We start from the raw sequence: 20586 nt of genomic DNA, 5'->3' as shown, positions 1-20586 counted from the left end.
CTCTCTCGTTACTTGTTTATTTCTTTGTGTTACACGTTCGCCCAGTGTACCTTTTGGCATGATCGATCGCAGCAGTTTATTTTTACATGTCAGTTTAATATTTTTTAAAACAGCGCCTTGTTAAAGTATGCACTTCTGTTTATCCGCAGGGATATTGAGAATTTGGTCCAAAAAATAGAAGAAAAGAAGCAAGAGGTGCCTGATGATGTCACTTACGCTAAACTGTACTGTTATATTTTCTTAGTTTAAGTTTCATATTCAACTTTTCTTGAAACAAATTTAGTTCGTGAAGGTCTTCTGAGAATAAACCAAATGGTTGTTGATCAGATTAGTTGTTATGTTGATCCAAAATATTAAACACCGGAATCGAGACTAATAGCATTTACATAGAGTATATAAACGGATTGCAAAAAATATGATCCAAAACTTATATACAAAGAGACGTCTTTTGTAGAGGGTTTTAGGAAAGTCATTTTAAAACAATTATAAATCAGATTGGTACATTGTTTATTTATCTTTTGTTGTTGTTGTTGTTTTGATATAGAGGGAAAAGCGAAAGGCCTCTTTGGATGAAATGAAGGAGAGTTTCCAGGTATGTTTAATTATTTCAGTCGGTCGCTTTTGCTTTCCTCTCCTTCAAAGTAAAGTTGTGCCTTGTGTCTGTGTCAGAAAAGTTGTCTTCTCTTGCTGGTTAATTTCAAAGTTATTGATACCCCTCTACATAGACTCTTCACTACATTGCTTAAGTCGTTCACCCAGTACTTCCCACCTTCAAAGCTTTTCTTTCTTTTTTTCTTATTTTCTTTTTTACTCGATCAACAGACCGTCCTGGAAACGAGGCAGCAGATGGAGAGGTAAATATATTGAACAGCAAGTCATATTCTCTGGTTAATTTTATCTCTCCCTTTGCATTACTTATGGGTGAAAAATGAACGTGGCGTGCCATAGCATGGTTTGTTAATAAATTCAAATAGAAAAGACGAAATGGTTACCTTGTCAGGAGCACGGGGAATGACCTCAGGTTGAACACTTGAAAACGGATTCGTGCTGATATTGTAAATACTGTTAGAAGCTTGTATCACTTGCAGGAATCGCTTTATTGATTCTATTTTTTCTTCTCTCGTTTTATATGTTGGTTAAGATTGCCTGAATAATAGCTAAAACGTTATGATAAAATTTTTCTTCCTCTTTTCCGTATAGTGAACTGAAACAAGTGAAAAGTGAAGAAAAGAGCTGCAATGAGCAGGTGGGTTTACACAAACTAAAACGGAAATAAGTTCCTTGCACTTAGAAGTCACGTGAGTTACATCTCCAAAATCGTAAAGTTACGTTTAAGTGCAAGAGGCCTGTTAATAAGTTAACGCCTTTTGCTGGAGAATGTGAAAGTTCATATTTTGGTGCAACATTTAACCGTAAAGAGGGAAATGGTTTTCATTGAAGTTATCCACTCACTGCCATGCTTATCTGTCGATATATTAAAACTGGCTTGTTGATTGAATAATTGATTGATTGATTGATAGCTTGTTTCCTTGATTGATTGATTGATTGATTGGTTGGATAGCAGATTGATTGATTGATTGATTGATAGGTTGCCTGATTGCTTGCTTGATTGATTGATAGGTTGCTTGATTGAATAAATAAATGAATGAATAAAAAAATGAATGATAGGTTGCTTGATTGGTTGATTGATTGCTTGGATGGCTGATTAATTGATTGATTGATTGCTTGATTGATTGATTGCTTGATTAATTGATTGCTTAATTAATTGATTAATTAAATGAATGAATGAATGATACGTTGCTTGCTTGGTTGATTGATCGCTTGATTGACTGATTGATTGATTGATTGATTGACTAATTAATTGATTGGTCGATTGCTTGAATGAAGGAATAAATGGATAAATGAATGATAGGTTGCTTGATTGGTTGATTGATTGCTTGGATGGTTAATTAATTGATTGATTGATTGCTTGCTTGATTGCTTGCTTGATTAATTGATTGATTAATTGATTGATTGATTGATAAATTAATAAGTTGCTTGATTGCTTGATTGTTTAATTGAATGAATGAATGAATGAATGAATGAATGAATGAATAAATGACAGGTTGCTTGCTTGGTTGTTTCTACGCTTGGATGGCTGATTGATTGATAGATTGATTGGTTGCTTGATTGATTGATTAATAGGTTGCTTGATTGATTGGCTGCTTGATTGATTGATTGATTGATCGATTAATAGGTTGCTTGATTGATTGACCGCTTGATTGATTCATTGATTGATTGATTGATAGGTTGTTTCCTTGATTGATTGATTGGTTGGATAGCTGACTGATTGATTGATTGATTGATTGATAAATTGCTTGATTGCTTGATTGACTGATTGATTCATTGAATGAATGAATGAATGAATGAATGAATGAATGAATGAATGAATGAATGAATGAATGAATGAATAAATGAATAAATGATACGTTGCTTGCTTGGTTGTTTGATTGCTTGGATGGCTGATTAATTGACTGCTTGATTGATTGATTGATTGATTGATAGATTAATTAATAGGTTGCTTGATTGCTCGATTGATTAATTGAATGAATGAATGAATGAATGAATGAATGAATGAATGATAGGTAGCTTGCTTGGCTGATTGATTGCTTGGATGGCTGATTGATTGATTGGTTAGTTGCTTGATTGATTGATTGATTGATTGATTAATAGGTTGCTTGATTGATTGATTGATCAATTGATAGGTTACTTGATTGATTGACTGCTTGATTGATTGATTGATTGATTGATTGATTGAATGATTGATTGATTGATTGATTGATTGATTGACTGATTGATTGATTGATTGATTGATTGATTGATTGATAGGTTGCTTGGTTGGCTGATTGATTGGTTGGATGGCTGATTAATTTAGGATTGATTGATTGATTGATTGATTGATTGTTCTAATGACTTGTTTACTATCATTTCATTTCCTCTAATAGGTCTCCAAAGTGCAAGACGCACTTTATCATCACGAAGAGATGAAAAAGTGAGTAGATTTTTTTTAAATATGTTTTTTCATCTGACCAAACGATTGCATTGGTCTTATGCTCCTTTGACTGCCAGTGATCCTAAAGTTTATGGACGAATAACCTTGATTTGTTTTCTGTTTAGGGAACAATTGGATATGAACAGCGAGCTTCAAAAAGAGAACGACCAGTTTGTAAGTCTCCTTTTATCTTTAATTGTAATTATTTTGCTATTCGGTTGCGGACAACACGAGATACCACAATTGTTCTAAACCTTAGGACTGAGATATCGCGTAGAAAGAAAAGTATAAATGTGTTAAGATCAGTGATGTTGAGAACACCAAGTGTGACGATTTAAACAAGTACAAACGTTGGAGCAGAAAAATGGTTTCACATATTGTGTAGGAGACAGTTAATGTTCTGGTTAAAGTTCTACGGAGAACAAAAGTTTCGCCCGCCTTCGCTGTTTTAAAGGGGCAGTATCATGGGAGATCGATGGGAGATATCATGATTTTTGGCCAAAATTCACTAAATTTAAACTTTGAACACTGTGTTAATTAATTTCTCAATCGCTAATTTAAATTTAATTTAATAGTGATTCTAAGACAAAAGGTTGAACCAAAATATAGTACAACCGGCGATTTTTAGTGCGTTACAACAGCGAAATTTGAAAACGTCTGCCAGACGTTTTCAAATTTGAACCCCTCTCTATCTTGGTCATCTGGCAGCGAAAATATCCGTGGATAGTTTCTTTGCATTCTGATAGTCTTTTAATGGAATTTTGTCTTAATATCTTGGCTGCTATCAACCGAATAGCGTCTTTCCGATTTTCAATGCGTTACTAAAAATAGCGTGATACTGTCCCTTTAAGTGCTTTCCTGTTTAATTTGTTTTAGACTGCGGCCTTGGATGAAGAGAACAGGAGAGTGGAGGTACCTTACTATGCCTACGCTAGATGTTGAATAAACGGCTGCGTAAATGCATAAAAAATCAGACAACTTCTAGACCTCAAACTAAAGAAATATCAGTTCCGTATTTCTGCGATAAAGAAGTTTTGAATTCGGTAGATTGAAAGAAGAACAAAAAACAAACAGACAAGCAAAGAAGTAGACAAAAACAACAACAAATAATTGTTAAAAAAAAAATATTGTACCTTCTTTTCATGTCATTTTCCTGATACTAAAACCAACAACCACCCTAAAATTCGAGGGACCTGTTTTGATGGAAAACTACACAGACTATGAACACGGAAAACATTTTTCTCCTGTTACATACAACTGTCAAAGAGAAGCCCGCATGAAATTTTTGTTACATGGCTAAAACAATTATTCAAACTGACTTATTTTTTTCTACATCTTGTAGGTATTAAAAGTAAACATGGAAAGGTAAATGGCAGATTGGCGAAATTTTAAAATCCTCTTTCGTTCTTTTCGTGTAAATGTAAGGTATGCTTAAATATATATGTGTTTGTCTTTATAGTGAGATGGCAGGAATGCTCAACAAAATGGAGAACATGCATAAGGTATTGAAACTATGAAAGCTTCTTGTTTTGATCACGTCGCCAGGAGTAGGGAAAATGCAGCATTTTCTTGTTTAATGTTCATTCGTGGATAGTTTCCAAGCCTTAACGCTGTCAATACAGGAAGCGAGCTGCGTTACAGGCATAAGTTCGAAATGTGACGTCAACTTTAGTAGTAAATCTTCGATAACGAGTCGACGAAGAATGGAATCCAGGATCAGATGGGGCATAGCTTTGTCTGGATTGAGCTACACAAATTGGATGGGTACGGGATTTCAGGAATGTAGGAATGTGATGTCCGGGAAAATGGATTAAATTAGTGGATACAATGTATCATTGTAGACGGATTTCTGGAAATATTTGATAAATTTGCTAAGAATAATATTAAAAACAATGAAGTACGAAACAGTGATTAATCAGCTCCGCGCCAAAATGGAATCTGGCTTTAACGGCGCGAGGCGGCACAAAGTTATGAGTTGTATTTAAAATTTTTTATTGCTTGATATAAAACCCGTGCTAAAAAGCACATAGTTGCTTTGCCACAACAGCAACCGAAAGATGAATCATAGCCTTGTTACTTAGGTATTCTCTTGCTATCCAATCTAAAATCACCAGCCCGTCTGTGACCCACGAACCGCTATTCTCAAAGAAGATGGTAAAGACTTTTGATTCTAGCAGGAGGCCATGATGAGTGAAAAGTATTCTTTTCGTAAATTATTTGTTTGTTTGTTTTTATTTCCGCAGTCACTTTCTCTGGAAATAGATGAACTTATCAGGTGAAAACAATCTTTTCCTGCTTCAAACCCATTGGCTTGGTTTTGTTTTAATCACAACTTCGGGGTTATTTTAAACATCCCTGCACAAACTGAAAATGAATTTTAATTAAGGACGCGACTCTATGGAAAGCAAATAATTGATACACTTATACCATAATTATTATTATTTCAATTTAGGCAGGGCACAAGAAAGGCTGAGGAGTTCTCAGTTTGGCGACAACAGGTGAGAAAGAAAGAAAGAAAGAAAGAAAGAAAGAAAGAAAGAAAGAAAGAAAGAAAGAAAGAAAGAAAGAAAGAAAGAAAGAAAGAAAGAAAGAAAGAAAAAAAGAAATAGTACTTAATATTATTAACCCTGATTTGAAAAGGTGCCTTGCGAGTCATTATGAAAAGTACATTTTTGATTTAGGATCAGTAATTCTAGCTTGTCAAGGTTATTAGTGTAACTGCTATTTTCTTTTCAGGCTGAGAAGGAAATCTCAACCAAAGATAGGTAAGTTTAACAAAGTAGATGATCTAGCTAGCTAAACTATTGCATCAATGCCACAACGATCATTTTTAGAGCTGGAGTGACTGTAGCGAAGTGAGAGAGCTGGCGTAACTAAGCAAAACTTGTTGCGCTTTGTGAAGTTCCACCAGCTCACTGGAAGGAATGATAAGGGCCAGACACTTTCAAAATTGGATTTCAGTTTGTGATTAGTTCGGATTGGATTACACTGCAATTCTCAATCCATAATAAATATTGTAATATAGAAGTGAGGATTAACACTCGCGAGATAAAAGAGAGGGATTTTTAATATTAGTTTAAAATGGTCTTGTCGAAACGATTAGTAACATCGTTTTTCTGTTTTCCTTCTTCCAGGGAATTGACAAAACTTAAAACAGTTCTTGAACCACTGCAGGAAGTAAGTATTGAGAATACAATCATACCTCGGGAATATTTGGAAGTGTATACGACTGAAAATTTGTTTCTTTTCTTGATCAAATCATCATATTGTTCCCGTATGAACTTCGAAAAAGAATTCCTTATCAACTTTTTTCCACGCGTGTGGCGTATAAAGGTGTCAAATTTAACTTCCGTGAGACTGGAAATAGTAGGGCTGTGACGTAAATACAGAAACGCTAGTCTGGCTATTTCTCTATTCCTCAGTTGTTTTTCGTGTGAAGAGGAAGAAAACTTTGTGGACGAAAATATGAATGAGATTGTTGAATCAGAATGAAATAACTGAGGAATAGAGAAACGGCGAGACTAAGCGGTCAATCAATTCATTCGTATGGACGGGACTTTAGATTCACAACAGTCTTCTTAGCAACAACTATCTTCCACACCACTCTCCCACTGTGAGCCTAAACTGTCCCCACACTACCCTGTATAGGATCTGGATTGCTACTCTCCCACCCTTGAGATAGAGGCCAAACGATAACAAGAAAGTCAATTACTATAGAAACTCGTAATATACAATATCGCTTGCCCATAAATGTGCGGTAGTCTGCACATGGGCGTCTGTAAACGGAGTAAATAAATTGAAATTAGGGTAGTTTTCTTGTATTAAGATGTATGAATTAATGACATGCTATCTCCTCAGCAGTTTCCAGCAAAAAAGAAATCCAGAAGAGTTATCAGACTGCTATGCAGTCTGTTGTGCTGCCGACGTCACGGTTAAAGATGGACTTTGTTTTATATCAGAGAGTAAATAATGTGCTGTTTTGTAAATTGAATACCGTGTATTTTTTTTCTACATGAAACTGACGTGAACAATTTGTATTCTTGTTTTAACGAACTAAAATAAAAAAGTACGCTCGTTTTCTTATGAGTTCAGATGAAAGAATAAATATTCGTTTTGACAGTTTGAGCTGAATTTCGATATTTAACCTTTCGCAAAAATTGAAAGTCGGTCTTGTTCGGAACTGAACCTTTAGTGCTTTTTAGAACTGAGACAGGTTGTCTACGTTTCGGGAGGAATATGTGGCAGGTCGAGGGAAAAAGAGGCGGGGAGGGGTTTGGACAGCAGGAGAAGAGGGAGGGCTCACGGTCTGTTCAGTCTAGAAAGATGGGTTGGGAGAAGGGGGAGGGGGTCAGGAAGTGCCAGGTGCCCAGACCATGACGCTCATAAAATAACGCAAGGTCCAATTTTAGATCATTGACCTGCGTGATTTCCATGTAGAATCAAGAGAAACAAAGTGGAGGAAATCACTTCCTGCGAGCAGAGCTGAGGCGAGTCTTAATTCCCCTGTATACCAGCGGTTAGTTCTCTGTACAAGCAGAATAATGTCCAGCTCACTAGCGGCTATGACGTTTTTGTGCTTCGTATCATTACATCAAACAATGCCTTCGCGTTCCCGTGTAAACGTTATTAAGGTTCTTCCTCTGTTTATCTGTGCGCAGCTTTACTTCGCATTAACGGAACGTCAAAGTTCTATCAGCTGCGATATGCAACTTTTAAATGTTATTCAGTCTCTGTTCGAATACCCAGTCTTGAAACTCAATTTACCAGCGTTGAGTAAAATATCTGCAAAACCAGTATGGCAACCAAATGGTTTCCTTCAGTTGCCCAAGAACATTGACGGTTACCAAATAGGAAGGTGCCTACGTTTGTTACTGCGCATACATTCTGCGCATCTCGGGATTACCGGGTTCCTATGGGTGTTGCCAACTAAAACAGGTTTTTTTTTACGCGGTTTAAAAATAAGCGGGGAAAATAGTACTTAGCAAGTGCTCTTGGTATCCAAAAAGAAAATTTGGAGTAAAGAATTGAGATGATTTCGTTGGATTTCTCATACGAAAAACTTGGTACGAAAACTTTTAAGACAACGTCGACGTTAAATAAAACTTATGCACAGGAATAAAAATGGAAGAATATAAGAGAACGTTTGTATGGACAGGTCAGATTGAAGTGAAAATTACGATTTCGTTGAGGCATGAATATATAGGTTTTCGAGGCTTAATTGGCAACTGCTTCAGTAGTCTGCGTAGACAGGGCTTTTATTTCTATGTATTCCTTATTTCATACATACCCAATCTATGCATCATCACAATCATCATATATACAATTATATTTCTATCAATTTCTCTTGCACTTCTGTTATAGTATTTAAATGTCAAACTATGCTTTCTATGTTATGGCATTTGAAAGCGGACTGTGATGTTCCGTTATTATGAACGTCTATCTCCAAGAAATTAAACTGTGGTTCCCTTAAGAAAGCCGTTCCTGGGTCCTGCCGTAAGCCGACCAGTTGTTCTAATCAGCTTTTAATTCTGCAGTAAGAAACATCTTATAAGACTAACATAAAAAAGCGGTATCGATTCGTGTGAGCAAATAATGAAAACTGATTCTTTGAAAAACCTCCCACAAAATGAGATTAGAGTTTTTTTTTTAATTTCTGAGTTGATAGAGTTTCTTGTGTAGCCTATCAAAGCTACGTCGATAACAGTAAAATTGGAAGGAAATAACGTTTTAAACAAGACGTTCCGCAATAAAAGGGCACGCCCCTCCTTCATTGGACACCTTTAAATGCGTGAGAGCTAAATTTAGACGCCTTTCAGTCGTGGCAAGTTGTTGTCTCAAGCGTCCTCTGAAAAAAAACAAAAAGGCCCCAAAATTTCATATTATCACCACAACAATATAAGAGATTAAGTTCTAATTTCTTTAACTGCGTTTACTTTGAAAACTAAGCCAATTGTATCCGAGTTAAGGGCCGTAAAAAAAGACGCATGTTGTTTGTCAGTTGTTTACGCTCTGATAATTGATTGACAAAAGAAGGCGAGAATGCCAGGCCAGGCCCCTTTTATACCGGAATTTCCTGTTTTAGACGTTTTTTTTTTTAATTTCCTGTTTTAGATGTTTGTTTTTTTTTAAATTTATTTCTCACCGAGATTCAAAAGTGGTCAACAAACTTGATCTTAACTGGTTTATACTGGACAGTAGTCAGCGTTTGGTGCAGTTTCAGTGGTTCGTGGTGATATTCTAAGCGGAACCGCTGAAGGTAACTAAAACAGAAAGAGAGAAATAAGAAAATGTCTGACAATGAAAAACCCTAAGAAATTATGTCGCATAAATTATCTCGAGTATTTCGTGACAATAACCAATCAGAGTTGATTCTTCTGGCTTTACCTTTACGTTAAAAGGAATAATTATTTTAGTTTTCCTTCTTACAAGTTTAAGTATAACTTGTATTGTATTATTTATCCTCTTGTTGGATTTTGCATTGTAATTTTATTGCATTTTAGACTTAATCTTTGCGCAATTTCTTCGTAAATTCGACGGACGTTTGTCTGTCCGCTCGTTCGTTCACTAACAATGCGCAGGTGCAAAGCAACCAATTAGAGACTAATCCCTCATCCTACAGAAATAGAAGGATACTGAAACACTATTAACAATGCCACTTCAAGGAAAGGACACGTTGGACGTCTCCACGCACGCTGTAAGAGGTTAGACTGGGTTAAGGAAAAAAAACCCAACAGGCAACAAAACATACCCAGTCCCAATGAAAATTTGCATGTCTACTAAAATTGATCGAAAGAAGAACTAATTTGATGCAAATGAACCGCATGTTCGTGGCAAGATTCAGTCTCGCCAGTTAAAGGCAGTTTTGGAACCAAGTTGGCATTATTCACGTTATCAAGAAACGAGGTGAGTAGCAATACTTTATTATTGCCCAATCAACTGAAAAAATGGTTTGAGAAATATATCACGCGGCTTTTTAAGGGTAGGGTTTGCAGATGGTTTAATAAACTCCAATTAAGTTTGTTGTGAGCGCCGTTTCCAGGTGAATATGCAGTGGGGCTGTTGCAAGGCTGAAACATTCAAACAAACCTGGCATAACATTATTATTTTGTGCTTCTCTGTTAACATTCCAGTAAAGTTTCAGTCCACGAAGATCAGTGTTAGTAAGAAAGGTTATGTACTGAAGGCAGCGTCAGTGTTGAGCAGCGAGTTATATATAAATATCGTGAATAAATAGCGATGAATTCAAACAGTTGTCGAATAAAAAGTGACGGTTTTACTCAAATAATGAAATATAAAGAAAGATGTAGTATTCCACACGTCATGATTTTGAAAGAAAGAAATATCTTCCTTCTGAACAACATGACGTTCCCTATAATGGTCGGTCGCTAACCACTGAGCTACTAGGTGACGTGAAGAGCTGGTTCATTTAGTACAAATTTTAAGGAAGGGAAGAATATTTTTTTTTATAGAAAAGCAATCGTTTATCTCATTAGTTAAAGCACTTGTTCTACCGCAGGTAAGACAACTACAAGGCTAAAAAAAATTATGAGGCGATGCTCCTCTTTATTAATGCAGATGGTTAAATGACAATGAGGTTAAAAAAGGAAACCGTATGGTTTAATTTGAGCTCAATTTTTAAAGAACCCTAGTTATGCACCTGCCATTCTTAGTTGTTCCTTGTTTATACTTAAGATACATTTTGGGAAACGTTTGGTAGTTTTCCAGTTAATTCAAGCAATTTATCTTTTGAACAAAAATACTGCTCAGAAAAATTTCGTTACAAAGAAGTCTGTATATCTGGCACACTTCCTGTTTAGTTATTCGTCCTTCTATCTGTTTACTGTTAATTAACATCGTCGTCTAGTTCAGAGAAAAGAACCAATTTCCTACGCCAAATATCTTGTGAGCGAGGATTTGCACGAACTCCGATGTCCTCGCTATTAAAACTTGCAAATTGAAGAAGGATAAAGACAACTAAAGAAATTAGACAACCAATGAAATTATTGCTTTCATCTCATGCCATATGGGTACAGCTGATTTTTTAGCAAAAAAAACCATCGTTTTAATATACGTTGTCATGTTTGATCGAAATTAATCTACATACACCTAAGAACTTCATGTGGACAATTATCATTTTATCAAAACAAGAATTCACCGCATTCGTAGATCTTTAAGATGACAAGAACAAGCTTCAACTAAAGCAGTTTTGAACAAAGTTTGGCGTTGATCGACTTATAGGGCAAAATCGCAAACAACGTAGACGAAACAAGATATAAACACTTTGCCACAGCAAAATTGACAAGTTTGGGTAGAGTTTGAGACTTTAAGCAACTGTCTTTTCCTAGAGAATATTTGTCGGACTGTTCGGCTGAAGGACCGACATCTTTATGAAAACAAGGCATAAAATCATTATTTTATTGAAGTTCACTGCGAATTTTTATGCCGCTATCAAGATTTCTGTAAATGAAAATCCGGCGAAATAGAAAATGCAGCGACGATTTACGATTGATGACCATGCGATCAAACACTTTTAGGAAACATTTTGGAAATTAGACATAGGAAGTAAATTTATATTGTTGATATTTTAGAGGAGCTACCGTTCAATAAGGTAGTCAATTTTAATAATCCTTATAAGTAAAGGTTTGGTTATACATAGACAAGTAAAGATAAACGATAAAAAGGAACAACGTTTCGGGGTCGTCATGACGCCATTATCAAGTTCGAAGTCATAGAAATAATTAAGTCAATGTCAGAAATAGACATTGACGTCAATTATTTCTATCACTTCGAACTTGATAATGGCGTCATGACGACCCCGAAACGTTGTTCCTTTTTATCGTTTATCTTTACTGGTCAATTTTAATAAGTGAAGTCATTTTTTATTTCTTACACACAGCCAATCATTGGTAAAATACCAAAGGAAAAACCTTTCTGGAACTTTGCCTTTCATATTTCAGGTTGAAAATTTTATGCCCGGCTCATTTGACAGACATTCATGGTTTTTAATTTACCCGTTAAAGGCATTGCTATGACCATATATGGACACTAGCATAGCTCATGTGTCTCAAAACAACTGCGAGACAACCACACCGAACACGAATAAATCATTGAAATAAATTGAAAAGAAAGGTCTAGTCTAGGAAATGAAATATTATTCAAAGAGTTCTACTGTAAGAAACGGCTGAACATCTTTTTCTTTCCTTTTTTCTTATCCCAGCTTACAACGAATTAACAAGAGAAGAAGGGACGTTTAGTTTTATTGAAGTATGGTTGGTGACGCTACTGAACATCCTTTTTTAGAAAAGCTGAAAAATTCGTGGAAAAAAGTTTTACTCATTGAAGTCATTGTGATAGCTACAATCAACGTTTTCACTGTCGTCGTCTTTGTAAGAAATCGCCACTTACGCAAGCGTACTACCTATCTGATAATAAACCTGACGGTGACTGATTTACTGGTGGGAGCAGTATCGGGACCAATGAATATACTCGTCCTGGATTTGGATCGTGGGAATGGTTTCAGCTGGCAAGAATTCATCATTTTAACCTCGAGCCTCATATTTCCCCTTGCTTCTCAAGCCAATCTCTCGTTAATTTCTTTAGAGCGGTTACACGCCACACTTTTCCCCTTCAGGCACTGTTTAATTGAGAAATGGCTTTACGTCAAAGTTATTTATGGCAGCTGGATGATAACTTTGCTCCTGGCATCCATGATGTCTGTTCTTCAAGCGCTCCATTTAGTTTCAATTACATATGCATTTGCATGTTACACTTGTCTTACCCTTCTTATCATAACTGTTTCTAATGTTATCATTGCCATAAAAGTCAAAAGTAACCCTCCTCCGCAGCATTCTAGTGCAGTTGTGTCAGAAAGGAAATTGTCAGTAACCTTAAGCATAATTACCTTCGTCTCTATCCTGACTATTCTGCCCATATCTATTTGGATGGCAGTTAAGCGAAATGACATATTCAGTCAAACTTCTCCTGGATCAACACATGTACACATAAAGGGAACGTTAATGGTGTTGCATTATGCCAATTCCATAGTCAATCCATTGATATATGCCATAAGAATGCAAGAGTTTAGGAAAGCGGTTAAGGAGCTAAGTTGTAAGAGGGCTGCAGCGACAAGAGATGTCCAGCCCATTGGACTGCATGCAATGTAGTGAATGAGCACAAACATAAAAAAAAAAAAAAGAAAAAACAATATAACGAAGAACAAACTTTAAATATTAAAAACACTCGAGATTCGGTTTAACCTGATAGGTAAGTTAGATTTCTTGCTTTGTTATGCAAGTTTTGTAAAGAATGCTCCTTTCATATTTTGTTGGAATCAACTGTGCAGACTGTCTTTTTCTTGGTACAAGTAAAACTTGAACCTCAAAGTTGCTGAATCTCATAAGCAGGACGATCCTAAGCTACTACTACTTATTTGTTCAAGGCGTTATTAGACAATCTGTAGGAACAGCTTCTGGAAGGTTTCATTGAATAAATAACCATTGACTGTGCTGCTTTTGGTCTTTTCACTTTAGCTCGCATGTGTAATTAAGAAATCGAAGACCTCTCACTTCATAAAGTTTACTTATAGAAGCTATTGAGGCTGCGTCGATATCAGTAAAATTGGAAGTTAATCATGTTTTTGGACATTTGTTGGCTTATCTCCAATTGAACGTATGATGAAAATGATGACGTGGGATGCCACACAGATTCAAAGATGGTCAACAAACTTGACTTTAACCGGTTTATAAAGGACTCCAATGGTTCGTAGTGACACTCCGACCCGAACCGCTTAAGTAACTAACACAGTAAGAGTGAAATAAGAAAATGTCTGTCAACGATAAATCCCTCAGATATTACGTTGCTCAGGTGCAAAGCAACCAATTGGAGCCTAATCCCACATCCTACAGAAACAGAAAGATAATGAAACACTATTAACAACGCCCCTTAAAGGAAAGGAAATGTGGGATGTCTGCACGCACGCTGTAAGAGATTGGACTGGGTCAAAAAAAAAAAAAAAAAAAAAAAACAAGAAAGATACCAAGTCCCACTGAAAATTTGCATGTCTACTAAAATTGATCGAAAGAAGAACTAATTTGATGCAAATGAGCCGCATGTTAGTAGCAAGATTCAGGCTCGCCAGTTAAGGCAGTTTTGGAGCCAAGTTGGAATTATTCACGTTATCAAGAAACGAGGTGAGTAGCAATACTTTATTACAAGCCAATCAAGTGAAAAATGTTTTCTCTCAAAAATACACCACGGTTTTTAAGAGTAGGATTTGCAGATGGTTTCATAAACTCCAATTAAGTTTGTTGTGAGCGCCGTTTCCAGGTGAATATGCAGTGGGGCTGTTGCAAGGCTGAAACATTCAAACAAACCTGGCATAACATTATTATTTTGTGCTTCTCTGTTAACATTCCAGTTTCAGTCCACGAAGATCAGTGTTAGTAAGAAAGGTGATGTACTTAAGGTTGAGCAGCGAGTTATATTTAAATATCGTGAATAAATAGCGATGAATTCAAACAGTTGTCGAATAAAAAGTGACGGTTTTACTCAAATAATGAAATATAAAGAAAGATGTAGTATTCCACACGTCATGATTTTGAAAGAAAGAACTATCTTCCTTCTGAACAACATGACGTTCCCTATAATGGTCGGTCGATAACCACTGAGCTACTAGGTGACGTGAAGAGCTGGTTCATTTAGTTCAAATTTTAAGGAAGGGAATAATACTTAATATTTATTTAAGTTAAGTCAATTGTTCACCGCAGATAAAGCAAATACAAGCCTAAAACAAATTATGAGGCGATGCTTCTCTTTATTAATGACATTTGTTAATAAAAAGAGTTGACAAAAGGACACCGTATGGTTTAATTTTAGCTCAATTTTTAAAGAACCTTAGTTATGCACCTGCCATTTTTAGTAGTTCCTTGTTTATACTTAAGGTACACTTTAAAACGTTTGGTGTGCCTCGATTGATAGTTGTTCAGTTAATTCAAGAAATTTATCTTTTGAATGAAAATACAGCCCATCCGTATTTTTATTTGTTTACCGGTAATAAAAAACTCATCCTCGTATGGTTCGGAGAAAAGAACCAATTTCCCACAACAAATATGAACGATGGTTTGCTTGAACTTCGATGTCCTCGCGATTAAAACTTACAAATTGAAGGATAAAAACAAATAATTAAAGAAATTAGACAACCAATCAGGTTCTTGCCTCCACCCTATGCAATATGGGTAAAGCCGATGTTTTAGCACAAAATTATTATCGTTTAACACGTTGTCATGTTTGATCGAAATTAAGCTACATACACTAAGAACTTCATGTGGACAATTATTATTTTATCAAAACGAGAATTCACCGCATTCGCAGATCTTTACGATGACAAGAACCAGCTTCAACTAAAGCAGCCTTGGACATAGTTTAGCGTTGATCGACTGATAGGGCAAAATGAGTCGCAAACATCGTAGACGAAACAATAAATTGAACACTTCGCCATGGAAAAATTCACACGTTTGGGTAAACTGTGAGACTTTAAAGCAACCCTCTTTTCCTAGAGAATATCTGTCGCACTGTTCGGCTAAAGGACTGAAATCTTCATGAAAACAAGGCATCAAATCATTATTTTATTGAAATTCATTACGAATTTTAACGTCGCTATCAAGATTTCTGTAAATGAAGATCCGGCGAAATAGCAAATGGAGCGACGATTTGGAAGTTAGACGCTGAAAGTAAAATTATTGTTGATATTTTAGAAGAGCTTCTGTTCAATAAGTCAGGATATTATGTCATTTTTTTTTCTTACAGACAGACATCATTGGCAAAATTCCAAGGGAAAAAACCTCCCTTCGGAAACTTTGCCTTTCATATTTCAGGTTGAAGTTTTATGCCCGGCCCATTTGGCAAACATTCATGGTTTTTAACTTACGGTGTTAAAGGCATTGCTATGACAAACAAGTTGTTCTCAACTTATACGGTTCGGGACGCATCGATTCAATGAGCTCCAAATGGTTAAATGGTGTTCAGGATAAAATACACGCTGACTAAAATACGCAAGAAAGTACCAGTCGGCCGACCAATAGTCTCCGGTAGCAGTGGCCCAACCGAGTGTATTTCTAGCTTTGTCGATTCCCTTTTACAACCGATCGCAGTTAGTCAAGGATCATATTTTGAAAGACACTACCGATTTCATAAATTTCATCAAAAACACGCCTATAACGTACAACACTTTACTAGCTACACTTGACGTTAGTTCAGTCTCTTTACACAAATTTACTGAAAGACAATACGTTCAAATTCACGGCATCGCAATGGGAACTAAAATGGCCGTCGCCTTCTCCGTCATTTTCATGGCGGATAGAGACTAGAACGACTCCTATCTGCTAGTCCTTTCAAACCCTCTGTATGGAAAATTAGATGACGTCGTCAGTTTGTGAGACATACCATCTAGAGAAATCCGAGATTTCGTTGACTTCGCTAACTCTTTCCATCCCACATTAAAATTTACATATGAGCTGACATCTACAAATGCTGTTTTCCACACTAAGGTCTTCAAAGGCCCACGATTTTCAACTCTTAAATTATTAGATGTACACACTCATTTTAAACCAACTCCTCTCCTCCTGCCACCCTTTAAACACACAAAAAAGGGTTTATTAAAGGAGAAGCACTTCGCCTCCTACGGACTAACTTAGTCCAAGAGAATTTTGAGCAAACGAAACTTTAAACTAAGCTCTAGAACAGAGGCTATACTGAATCACTTATTGAAAATGTTCTTTATGAAGTTCAATTCTCGAACAGAAATGAGACTCTTCGGACAAAACCAAAGAAAAAGAATGAGTGTTTACCGCCACTACTTACAATCCGGCTTTACCACATCTAAAAAAAAATTCTAATGAAGCGCTAGCACCTTATTCAAAACCAGCTTGGCTTCGCAAAAATATTTAAAAACGAAGCGATTGTAGCTAGCCTCCGACGCAGTCGTTTTTAGGGGACTCATGGGGAGGAGGTAATACGAGTCCCCTAAAAATGAATGCGTGGGAGGCTAGATTGTAGCCTACAGGAAGGAAAAATCCCTCCCTTGTCCGCACAAAACTCCTTCCACCAAAACAACAATCATAAAAGAGCAAGAAGCCTTACCTTTACAGTAATATGCACAATAAGGAACGGTTTACCCACTGTTACCTCACAAAGCGGTAATTACAAATTTGTTTACTTAATTTAGTTGATCTCCCGAGTACGAGCGTAGAAACTGAAGACTTGAAGACTTTATTAAAAAAAAATGTCTGCTGGTCTTCAAGTTCATGTTTGTACAAGAGATAAAATGCAACACTTTGTTATTCTCTCTGCAGAAGAGTTCAAAGATTTAGATTGCTAGCTTTATTAATATGTTTATCACACAAAGGTCAAAGTTGACTTGTACATGTATTTCTAGAGTGAGCATTTCATAGTTTCTATTAAAACCAAACAGGAGCATTATATTTCAAGTTCATGTTTGTACAGGAGATATGGCAGCAATAAAATGCGCATTAAACAAGAGCGCCTTAGTTTGCTCAAATACATTTACCACTGCCCAAATCCAGGGGTGGGGGATATGACCACAAAGTTGCGCCCAACAGTAGGGACTTTTAACACGAAAAAAATGAAATGTGAAATGCCCGTGGGTATGCCCGCCCTCCCCCGGGTAGGGGAAAACATTGATAGGTGCATAATAACCAGGATGATCCTAAGCTGCTACTACTTATTTGTTCAAGGCGTTATTAGACGATCAATAGGAACAGCTTCTGGGAGGTTTCATTGAATAAATAACCATTGACTGTGTTGCTTTTGGTCTTTTCACTTTAGCTTGCATGTGTAGTTAAGAAATCGAAAAAAGATGGAAGGCGGTCTTCTACCAATTTGTTGTTGTATTTCTATGTTGGTTTGTTTAGTTTTTTGCTTCACATTTCTTTTAGTTCATTAGAGCCTTGAAAAGAGAAGAAGGTTCTGAAACCCACAACTTACCCCTCCCCCCTCCATCCGCATCTCCACTCGTCGTAGAGTATTAGAGCTATGCAAATAATATAGTGCGTCTAACACTGTCTCTTACGAGGCCTAAAAAATAAATTCCGGTTTTAGTTCTGAAAACTTTAAGAAAATTATAAGGACCAACCGAGCAAAGGGAAGGTGCCGGATCCTAATGGCTGTAATCAGAAAAATTTAGAAAATGTATAACTAATAAAGAAAAGATGACTGTACAGCTGGGGCTATATACCGTATATCTGTCCGACACTGAAAACTGATTCTCTGGAAAAAAAAATCCCTGTCGCACAATGAGATACGTTTTTTTTTTAAAGATTGTAATCAGTTCATAAAGTTTTCTTCTATAACTTATAAAAGCTGCGTCGATATCATTAAAATTGAAAGTTAATCATGTTTTTAGACATTTGTTGGCTTATCTCATGTTGAATTCATGATGAAGACGATGACTCAGGACGCCACACTGAGGTTCAAAGATGGGCAACAAACTTGATTTTAACTGGTTTATACAGGACTCCAATGGTTCGTGGTTATACTCTAATCCCAACCGCTGAAGTAACTAATACAGTAAGAGTGAAATAACAAAATGTCTGTCGACGATAAATCCCTCAGAAATTACGTCGCATAAATTATCTCGAGTATTTCGTGGCAATAGCCAATCAGAGTTGATTCTTCTGGCTTCACCTTTACTTTAGGAAACGAATAATAATTAACAAATCGAATGTGGTTTAGCGTTGTCTGTACTCTTATCGACAACGATATTCGTCATCACAGTGGTCAAAATGTTGTGGACTCACGAGGCGCAGCACATTCGATTTGTTTTTTACCACAATATTAACGTCAAAGAAAATTTTTACAATAACTGTCAAAATTTCCGCGCGCTGATTGACGCGAGCAGCGTTGTCTAGACACTTATCGACAACGGAAAATTAGCCAATCAGATTGCGAGATTAGAAGCAGTTGTGGTAAAATTTTAGTTTTCCTTCTTACAAGTTTAAGTATATCTTGTTATCGTTGTATTATCTAGCCTCTTGTTGAAATTTGTAGACGTAGGTTTTTGTGTTATTTCTTGCGTTATTTCCTTCGTTTGTCTGTTTGTTCACTAACTTATTCTAACAATTCTCAGGTGCAAAGCTACCAATTAGAGCCTAGTCCCTCATCCTTGAGAAATAGAGGGATACTGAAATAACAAACAACGTTGCATCAGACGTCTCTTTTCTGGTTTAAGAAAAGAAAATATGGGATGCCTGCACTCAGGCTGTAGCAGCTAAGACTTGTTAAAAAAAATGCAAATGTGATTGAAATTGGGACAGTTAGTAATCAACTTAAGTAAACACAAATTTGCGCTCAATGAAAATTTTACATGCTTACTAAAATTGATCGAAAGAATAGGTAAAGCAAGATCCCGTCTCGCCAGTTAAAGGCAGTTTTGAAGCCAAGTTGGCATTATTCACGTTATCAAGAAACGAGGTGAGAAACGATATTTTATTCTAACCCAATCACGAGGCAAGATGGTTTCTATTAGAAAATATCAGGTTAGAAATTTAAGTTTATTGCGAGAGCCATTTCCTGGTGAATACGCTGTTGGGTTGTTGCAAAGCTGAAACACTCTGACAAACCTGGCATGAGATTATTGCTTTGTGCTTGTCTTCTAACATTCCGGTAAAATTTCAGTCCATGGAGATCACTGCTAGTGAGACCGGAAGATGATCAAAGACGACCACTCAGTTGAGGCGGCGACTTACATATAAATAAAGCGAATAAATAGAAATGAGTTCAAACAATTGGTGAACCAAAGAGTGACGATTTTGCTCAAATAATGAAATATAAAGAAAGATGTTGTATTGCACATCCCACGATATTGAAAGAAAGAAATATCTTCCTTCTCAACACGAGTAAAACCCATGACGTACCCTATAATGCATGGTAGGTCGCCGACCACTGAGCTACAGGGTGACGTGGAAAGCTGGATGATTCAGAATAAATTTTAAGGAAGGGAATAATAATTTTTAGAAAAGTAATCGTTTAGCTCATCTGTTAAAACAGTTGTTTTACTGCATGCAAAACAACCAAAAGAATAAAAAAAAATTATGAGGCGATGTTCCTCTTTATTTATGCAGATGGCTAAATAACAAAAGAGTTGACAAAAGGCAAACGTTTGGTCTTAGCTCAATTTTTATTGAAGGAACTTTAGGTAAGCACCTGCCATTTTTAATGGTTGTTCGTTTGCACTTTAGATACATCTTGGGGAAGTATTGTGTGCCTCGATTGACAGTTCTCCAGTTAATTCAAGCAATTTATCTTTCGAATAAAAATACAGCTCAGAAAAATTTCGTTAGAAAGAAATCTACATACCTGGCACACTTCCCATTTAGTTATTCGTATTTCTGTCTGTTTACTGTTAATTAACAATTCATCCTCATCTAGTTTAAAGAAAAAAGAAACAAATTTTCCACACCAAATATCGAGTGAACGATGATTTGCACGAACTTCGATGCCCTCGCGATCAAAACATACAAATTGACGAAGGATAAAAACAA

General features: G+C 36.3%; 1 protein-coding gene across 8 annotated transcripts in view; it reads left to right on the top strand.

Moving 5' to 3' along the window:
* LOC146463081 (uncharacterized) overlaps positions 1–20586 on the top strand; it is a 195745-nt gene that overhangs the window by 101378 nt on the left and 73781 nt on the right. For 3 of the 8 annotated variants that reach the window (XM_085084844.1, XM_085084842.1, XM_085084841.1), the window contains exons 8-18: positions 150–195; positions 545–592; positions 823–854; positions 1201–1246; positions 2985–3031; positions 3157–3205; positions 3908–3943; positions 4374–4396; positions 4491–4533; positions 5275–5306; positions 5484–5529. The exons of 2 other annotated variants lie outside the window; for them this stretch is intronic. In XM_085084844.1, the coding sequence (XP_084940970.1) occupies positions 150–195; positions 545–592; positions 823–854; positions 1201–1246; positions 2985–3031; positions 3157–3205; positions 3908–3943; positions 4374–4396; positions 4491–4533; positions 5275–5306; positions 5484–5529 (448 nt within the window). Of the gene's footprint in view, positions 1–149; positions 196–544; positions 593–822; positions 855–1200; positions 1247–2984; positions 3032–3156; positions 3206–3907; positions 3944–4373; positions 4397–4490; positions 4534–5274; positions 5307–5483; positions 5530–5767; positions 5797–6165; positions 6209–6889; positions 7132–20586 lie in introns of those variants that run through there. 3 more of the 8 variants (XM_085084848.1, XM_085084847.1, XM_085084846.1) reach the window with 3 other exon arrangements.

This window comes from Pavona decussata, unplaced genomic scaffold, assembly GCF_977016875.1.
Source record: "Pavona decussata unplaced genomic scaffold, jaPavDecu1.1 SCAFFOLD_180, whole genome shotgun sequence".
Taxonomy (NCBI): domain Eukaryota; kingdom Metazoa; phylum Cnidaria; class Anthozoa; order Scleractinia; family Agariciidae; genus Pavona; species Pavona decussata.
The sequence above is the reverse complement of the archived record's forward strand: the minus strand, read 5'-3'. Positions and strand labels throughout refer to the sequence as shown.